The sequence below is a fragment of the Rattus norvegicus genome, chromosome 18 (genome assembly GCF_036323735.1).
Source record: "Rattus norvegicus strain BN/NHsdMcwi chromosome 18, GRCr8, whole genome shotgun sequence".
Classification (NCBI taxonomy): domain Eukaryota; kingdom Metazoa; phylum Chordata; class Mammalia; order Rodentia; family Muridae; genus Rattus; species Rattus norvegicus.
The window spans coordinates 59,710,133-59,719,029 of NC_086036.1; the positions used below are offsets into that span (position 1 = coordinate 59,710,133).

Below are 8,897 nucleotides of genomic sequence, written 5' to 3' on the forward strand. Positions count from 1 at the left end.
AGGCTAAGGAAACACAGGTAAAAAGGCAAGCAATTCCATTACAGAGAATCTGAGGATGGAATGGCTCTCAGAAGTGAAAGGAAGCCTTCCAGAGCAAGGACACTGGTGGAACCATGAGCAGAGGAGGAGAACATGGGAGGCCTAGGTGGGTCTGAGTCCAGGGGAAAGTGCACTCCGTCGAGGAGCTTACAGTAGGTTTCCACAAGGTCCGTGGATCTGCTGAGGTGGAGCATAGACACGAGGTATTTTCCTATTTATGCCAAATCCCCTTGTCTCCTGTTTTGTTTGCATCATGTTTTTGTTCGAGTGTTAAGTTGTTCAGTTTTGACTGTTTTGTTTTGTTTTGTTTGCTATGGTCTCCCTTATAACCCAGGCTGGTCTCAAACTCAGTATCATCTTCCCTCCCTCTCTAAGTGCGAGGATTATAGGCATGTGCTACCAGGCTGGTATCCACATCACATTCTCTGCCACTTCTTGAAATATATGTGGGAATGTGTGTGTGTGTGTGTGTGTGTGTGTGTGTGCGCGCGCACACGCGCGTGTGTAATACAATGTGTATATATATATAATTTAAATTGATTAAGTAAATACTAATTTTGAGCAGCTAATCTTTATAATAGGCTATTTCATACTAGATGTTTAGTTACTACCATCTCCTCTTCCTTATTTTAACTCTCTTTAGTTCTGACAATTAGAAAAATGTTAAGGAGACACCCTCCTCACCAGCGGTTATTCTAAAATTTTGTTGACAACTGCATTTTTTGGAGGATACAAATGCACTACATAGCCTTCCTTAAAAGCTGAGAAGTAAAATTAAAGTTTTGACAAGGTTTTAACACAACTTGGTGATGGTTTAAAAACAAAATCAATAACTAATAAAATGTAAAACAAATACAATAAATTGTTTAATTAACAACATCCTACTGAAATGTGATACCTTCAAATCTGTCAGAACCTTTTTCTCCTTTTTAATCTAATTTAGCCTTCCAGGATATTTTCTCATTATCCCTTTTTCCAGACTGAGTCTCCAGCGCCTTAATTAACTCCTATTAAACTCCATCTATCAGAGACCTCACCCACTCTTCACTCTGAGCAACCACAGGGCCTAAGCCCCCAGGAGTCCATTCATATCTGCAGATGGGCTTAGAGCATGGGTCCCTCCAAGAGCTGAGCCAATTGTGGTTTTTTTTTTTTCCCTCCTCACGCCTGGTACACTGAGCCACCATTATGCCACCTGTACTTTCATACATGGTTCCCTTTAGTTCCTGTTTTCCTGGAGTCTTGGATGGGTGTGTACATTGCCTATGTGTCCAGGGCTAGGTTCTGACCCACACCGCAGAGACAGGGACTAGCAAGTCTGGAGTCTAATTCTCAAGGGGACTAGTTTTTCCAGTGTTTTCTTTTTTATAAAGAATAGACAAGACAAGCCGTGTGTGTGTGTGTGTGTGTGTGTGTGTGTGTGTGTGTGTGTACTTTTTGTTCAGCTAAGAAAGTACAATGTTACAGAAAAGATAAACCCAATTTGACAGCTTTTCACACTTTCTTGAACTTGTCGAGTGGTAAGCTTGGTCTTATCCCTGTCTATATTACTAAGGTTCTGTTTGAATACATTTGTTTATTGTTTTCTCAAAACATTCTCCACTGCCATCCAGATTCTGTACCCAACATACGGGTGTCATTCTTATTTTAGAGGCCAAGATCATATACAAGACGGTGTGGTCTTGATTCCTCTTCTAGTTCCTCTGCAGGCTCCCTGACATTTCTGGGTTTCCCAGACACCTGAGCAGTGAACGTGGCTCCCTAAGACCCCTGCTCCAAAGGCGGCTTGGTGCCTTCTGCTCAGACACATCCAGGCCCTTCCTCCTCTGGCAGCCAACTCCCACGTTCCTCCAAGTTTAAATGGAAGGCCTACAAACATCATTCTGGCTGTCCGAGAAAATAGCACAGCTCTTCAAACTGTGGTGGCCTTTTTGTCTGTGTGTGTGTTTTATCTTATGAAGGACAATCTACAGTGCACTGGGGGAGTCTCCTGCTGCTGATGTACACCCATGTCGACCAGGTATAAAGCTATCTGAGAAGACTTGTGAGCATTCCAGGAAATGAACTAGAATATATTTTGAAAAGTTAATGAAGTCTTATTAATACAAAGCCTTACTAAAACTATCAGCTATAAAATCTTTGCTGAGAAATGTTAATGAGAAATATTGGTTGGGTAATTACTCAAGTGAGACTCAGTAAAAGGTTTGTGTGCAGCATTACTTACTTTGAGGAAGGCATTAAAATATTCTCTTGTTTTGATTAATTATAGCTATGTGTGTTTCTCTGTTTAGAAAACAATCTTCACATAAGTTGTGTAAACGTTTGTCTGAAGGAAAGGGAGAAGCCAGGTTGGGTTTTAGTCTGTTTGTATAACTAGCTATTAAACAGCATGTTCTGGCAGCCACACAGCATACTGCCACAACTTGAATTCTTCACTTCAGTGTATCTGTTTACTGTAACAGCTAGGAGAGCTAGCCAATGAAAAACATCCTTAACTCTCTCCAAACATTACCAACACCACCTAACAAATATTGTACTTCAAAAGGTTAATAAGTTACATGGATGCTGGTTTCTTTTTATTTGCTCCATCATACAGCATCAACCACTCAAAACCAGTGATGTAAATCATAGCACGAAGATTGTCTTACCATGTTGTTGAATGAAAAAGGAGATTGTGAAACTACGTCTTAATGTGAGCCTCTTTCTTAGGTCTGTTATTCTTCGTGTGTGTGTGTGTGTGTGTGTGTGTATGTGTGTGTGTGTTATGTGTGCATACAGTGTGTACAAATGCAAGGTATTTGTATGTGGTATGTATGTGTAGTATTGCATACTCTGTACATATAAATGCAGGGTACATTCTTGAGAGTACATATGATGTGTCCACACATGGTACACATGAATACATAGTGTGTGTGTGTGTATATGTATATGTTTGTGTTGCAGTTTGCATGTGTATACCACATGTGCATGCAACTGTGTGTGCCTGTGTGATTTTTGTATGTGCATACATTGTGCATGTGTGTGCAGGGTATATGAGTGAGTGTTAGGGGGTCTAAAAGTTGTTTGCTAAAATGCTGACAGTGCTTGTCAGAAGAAAGTAAGATTTGGGGGGATAGGGTTTTTTTTTTACTGTTTTATAGTTTTATTTAAAATTTTATAGTATTTATGATTTTTGTAACAAGGAAAATGTATAATATTGATAAATCCTGTAATTCTATATAGTTTTCACTCAAAGTTTTAAGTTTTTTGAGTTTATCATAGTTTATGGTCAGACGCTAATCAATAAACTAATGTTGATGATAACTAGCAGAGTGGTTCATTGTTTCTTTGAGAATCAGCCCTCATCCTGGGAACTAAGAGCAGTGCTCCTTTGAAGGGCTGTAGGGAAAGGTCAGGAGAGACATGAAGTCAGTGAGCGCCTGGGTCTTCATCTTCGCACTTCTAACGTATGTGCCTTCGAGAACTCGGCATCCCTGTTCTAAGATGGAAAGCTTTTTCATGAAAGCTCTGAACACAGCACACAGACTCAGTTTATGATGGGAATCCAGATACAACGATGGCTCGTTCATAAAATGTGCCCGTCTATGGCAAGTCTACAAGATACACTCTTCCTTCGACGCCCAGTCCATTTCCTGTACATGGCTGCATTTCTGGGGACGAATACAAAGGAAGGCACAGCCAGGCCTATTGCATGCCCTTTGCATCCTCAGCCACGAGCAGGGCTCAGGCTTCATAAATATTCTCATAGCAAAGCCATACAGAATTAAAATACGTTGTAGCCATTTATCAACTGAGAAATCATGTATCTTTAAAGCATAGTACACTTGTTGATGCCAGTTAATGTTAACTAACAATTTCCTGGATCAATCGGATCTGTTCTATAAGATGACTAATTATATACTGTTAGGTTTTATAGATGTGAGACTAGCAAATGACGTTCACCATTTTATCTGCATGTAAAGCAGTATGGCTTAGGTCGTTATCTTTCATTGAGTGTTTAGGATAAAGAGGAAAAGAAACAAGGACAGAGACCCTGGGAGGATGACAGGTGAGGTACTGCTTGACTTGAGCTGAAAGAGTTAATGATGACCATACATTTGGTTTAAAATGTGACCTCGTACACTAGTGATTTTTTTCACCTCTTGTGTTCGGCACTATTATTAATGCAGGAAAATCAGTAACATTAGTCATCTTAAAAGGGTTATTACTCAAGATGATTTAAATTGTGAAAATGTCAGCGGAGCCTGCACGCACCCTGCTAGAGATGCCATGATTTACGCCCTCTGACACCATCCTGCTACCGAGAAGCCTGCAAAAGGAATGGCTTATACTTTGCACTGATCCAGATTCAGAGTGCGGTATCGCAGTAACATATCTTAAAGGTCCAAAGATCTGCTCGGATTTCAACTGCCGGTGCAGCTGGGTCATCACATGCATGTTCTGCTCGCATAACTAGCGTGTGGTCCATGTAGATGAAGATGCTTTAGTCACCAGAGGAGTAGGAAGTGAGTATTAGTGTGGAGGGGCAGATTGTTTCCAAGGCCTCTTCCCAGTTTTCAGAGTGCGCTCTCTGTGATTTATGGTGGCACAAATAATGCATATTGAAGTCGTTTAAGTGATATTAAGCTCTTCAAGAAGCCGTCGAACTCAGTGGTTCCAAAACCAGACGACTTAAACAACAACTGTTTGATATTCGGCACCTTGATCTAATTACACGGTTGTTTGTGATCCATAGGTTTCATGTTTCCATTTTGTAAATGGATTACGAAAAATCACATTTTAAAAACAAACCCAGAAAAATTCTCAAAAAGGCAAAAAAAAAATTAAAAAACTAAAAATCCACATTGTGGATAGGGTAGCAGGGTAGGAGAAGGGTGGAGTGAAAGAGCTCCTCGCTTCTCTCCTGCCTGCGAGGAGAGCTGGGGGCCGAGATGCTTCCGCATGTACCGTGCTGAGGAACTGAGTTCCGCAGCACCCACATGTGTGCTGGGCTGCTGTGCTCACACCTGAAATCCCCGCGCTTGGTAGGCAGAGGAAGGAGGAAAGGGATTCCCTGGGCAAGTGGGTGAGCTCCAGGAGCTGAATGTGTGAGGCCCAGGTTCAGGAAGAGAGACTTGATGTTGCCCCCAGTATATAATATGGAGAGTGACTGCAGATGACACCTGATCATGGACCCCTCACCTCCAGCCACATGCACGTACACACACATGAAGTACACACACACTCACTCACACACACACACACTCACTCACATACACACACACTCACACACACACTCACACACACACTCACTCACACACACTCACTCACACACACACTCACTCACTCACACACACACTCACACACTCACACACACACTCACTCACACACTCACTCACACACTCACTCACATACACACACTCACTCCCACACACACTCACTCACACACACACACTCACACACACTCACTCACACACACACACACTCACTCACACACACACACTCACACACACACACTCACTCACACACACACTCACATACACACACACTCACTCACACACACTCACACACTCACTCACACACACTCACTCACACACACTCACTCACACACACTCACTCACACACACAGTGTTTTTCCAGAGCTTTTGGAAAGGCAGATGGTGTAATGGTTGGTGATGGGTACAGGCCTTAGGGTGGGACCCGGGCAGCTCCCACTCAGTCCGTAGCTTGGTGGTACTTTACTTTCCTCAATGAATTATAAACCAAATCTTGTCTGATAGACCTGTTTTATAGCAGCTTTAATTCAGCTTCTTTCCTCGGGATCAACGGACTCTTTACTGTCACACTGTGCTCACAGAGGAAAATTTCTCCAGGCTTCTGTGTTCACATCGATGGCGTCATAACAGTTTGAAATCTACTCAGAGGAGCCATTTAGAGTTAAATAACTCAAGTTGAGTGTGCATCGCCATGCTGGAGGAGAGAGTAGCAGAAGAAATAAGGCACTGTCTGGAGGAGGAGGGGAGGGTCCTGACTGTGTCTTGACGTGTGTGTCCCCTGTCCCTGCAGATGAACACCTCACTTCTGGGAAGCATTGGCATGCTGAACTCAGCACCTCAGCTGCGCTGCATCAAGACCTACCAGGTACCTCCAGTGCAGCCCGCATCCCCTGGCTCGCACAACGCCCTCAGGTTGGCCCGGCTCATCTGGACTTCCAACCGGAATGTTATCCTCATGGCCCACGATGGGAAGGAGCACCGCTTCATGGTCTGACTGCCGTCTGCTGTCCTGACTGCTGGCTGATTCTGTGTAGTCGAGGCTGATGTTGCCCTGTTCCTCCTCATACTGGACTGTCGCTTGCTTCCCGCCCACCTCAGTGCCATCCAGGGCCATGCCTGTGTCACTTGTGCATGCTTCATGGGGCAGATTCCACATGGGCAGCCTATCGATTTAAAGGCATACACATACCGCTCAACAGGATGCGACCGTTCTGTCACTAGGTAGATAGAAGGGGACAGCTAGTGGTTGTGTGATGCAACAGAAGCCTGAGAATCAATACCCGGTGTGATTGCACTCCTGGCCCTACAAGCCCAGCTCAGACCTGGATGCTGGCACAATGTGGAGTCCTCATTATTGAAATGACTTCCTTTTGGATTTCCCAAACATGCTGTTGTTTACTAAACCTATTCCATGTTTACATTCTTTTTTTTTTCCTGCTAGCAATTGATAGACAGTTACTCAATTTCCATTTCTGAGGATGTGGCCGCTACCTTCTCAGTAACACCAATTCTAATTTGAGGCTAATGAGAAAATGTTAAATTATATATATTTTTTTCCTTCTAGAAAAGTTTTCCAGATAGCTAGCTTTCTAAATGCTCATTTCTGATTCAATGTTAATAGATTTCATAGTTTAAAATACAGATCATTGCTACTCACCGTGCAGTGACTATAGCCAATCTTCTAAGGGGACATTCAACAAAGAACCAAGTTTAAAAGCATAGCATATTTGTATAGTGAGTGGAGTGTCACCATGTGTCACTAGGTTCTCCTGCTCAGAAAAGGCCTCCTCTTCTTGGGTATGTCACAACCCATAGTTCTCCTGTGTCTGAAAGTGTCACTTACAGTGGGCATTTCAACCTGGCCTTCCAAGTTCTGACCAGTGAAAGAACAACTAGGAAGGCATTTAAGTCAGCATCCTAGAAATCTCAAAACTGTGTAGACACACTGTTCAGAATGTACAGAAAATGTGAAGGCTGCCAGTCTGTTAGAATGGACACTACAGTGAAAGTGTTCCTGCTTCAACCCAAGCTTTAACTCCACTTTCTTCTTGTGTCAAGTTCTGCTGGTCCTATGGTAATGGAAGAAAGAAATCCATAGCAATGTTTTGTGTGACTTGTTTCTAGATCTTCTAATCTGTATTGGTGGAGGTTGATTTGTTTGTTGGTTGATTGGTTAGACACACAAGATTGTTTATTATATACAAAAATTGAAAAGGAGCTATTGAATCCAGGGAAAATATGTGATATTAACAGAGGAACTAAAATGGTAATGAGAGCATTTAGTCTTAAACTCATAAACTGTCCCAAGTTCATATGACATGTAGAAAGGTGGGATCAAGGTCCTGGAACAAACACGTAGTTTACAGTCCTCCAAAGCACCTGTGAAGAAGCTAATGCCCTCAGAGTGTCTTTTGCCTAGTGTTGTATGTTATTCTCATTGATGGCAGCTCTATACTGCCTCTTGGGTTTTGATGTTGGGGTTGTTTCAAAAGTGAATTTATTTCACATGCATGGATATCATATTATATTTATAATGATTATATATGTAGCTTCCAAGAAAGAAACCAAGAACTGTACAGTGTAGACTTTTGTGAACATGCTAATATATTTGATGTAGATGAAGAAATGTCCAGTAGCCTCTAGAGTCTGCTGTCTGCTCAGCATAGTTTACTTTATAAACTTCAGAGGAAAGAGTTAAACCAGTTGGAATGATAAGGAAAACACAGACCTTAGTTGTTTTTTGTTTTTTTTTTAAGAAAAATGTTCTATACATTTTGAAAGAGATGTGGGACCAGGGGTCAACAGCAAATGGAATCACATCGTAGAGTTGGGCACAAAGCAACGAGGTCACAGGGGCAAACTGGTCATAGGTCCAGGCCAGTCCTTCCATGCCCTGTGTGTATATTCAGAAGAGCACAAGGACTGTAAAACTCTGTGCGCACAGAACTTCATGCTAGACGAATTACTAACTGATAAGTATCATTTACATTTTAGTTAACATAATGCTCTCTCCGGGTGTTTTGACAACCATAGTCTCCAACTTCATCTCAGCTTGGATTCCTCAACACTGAGGTAAACTTTGTATTGTCCTCCCAGTGTACGCTTGTAGTGTTTTATTGATTTTGCTGGCATAGCACTTGTACCTGTCCTTGTAAGTATAAATACATATGTGACTTCACTGGTGACTTACAAGCAAAAGGTGACATGATGTGACACCTGTATGAACATGTTGTCATGTTTGAAACTGCATATAGTGAATGAGTTAAAATGCTTTGTCTCCTAAGACATTCTGGCTGACTCCATTTAGTACACTCTCTATGTGTTTAAAATTGCGGTGTCCATACTTGTGTTAAATAAAACTAAAGAGACCTAAAGATCGTTCTTATCCTGTCCTTACTGTTCGCTGTGGTCCCTCTTAAACATTCTCCACTGAAACCCGTTTGCCCCTCTTGCCCTCCTGTTTCTAGCTTGTTTGACTGGAGATCAAGTTTCAGGACAGGCAACTATCTTTGTTCTCAAAGGACAGTAGAGAGATGGTGATGACTCTTGCTTGGGGCCAGATGGAGAAACTCAACAGCACCCTCTGTAGACTGGGCAGGGCAT

At 42.3% G+C, this 8,897-nt stretch overlaps 1 protein-coding gene across 5 annotated transcripts in view; it reads left to right on the forward strand.

Annotated features, from left to right (window-relative positions):
• The window catches only part of Wdr7 (WD repeat domain 7), a 283,068-nt gene extending 274,400 nt beyond the window's left edge, over nucleotides 1-8,668 (forward strand). For 4 of the 5 annotated variants that reach the window (NM_023975.2, NM_001395078.1, XM_063277569.1 and 1 more), the window contains one exon: nucleotides 6,085-8,668. In NM_023975.2, the coding sequence (NP_076465.1) occupies nucleotides 6,085-6,288 (204 nt within the window). In that variant the 3' untranslated portion in view covers nucleotides 6,289-8,668. Of the gene's footprint in view, nucleotides 1-44; nucleotides 5,536-6,084 lie in introns of those variants that run through there. The other variant, XM_017601032.3, reaches the window with a different exon arrangement.
• The last annotated feature ends 229 nt before the right edge of the window (nucleotides 8,669-8,897 follow it).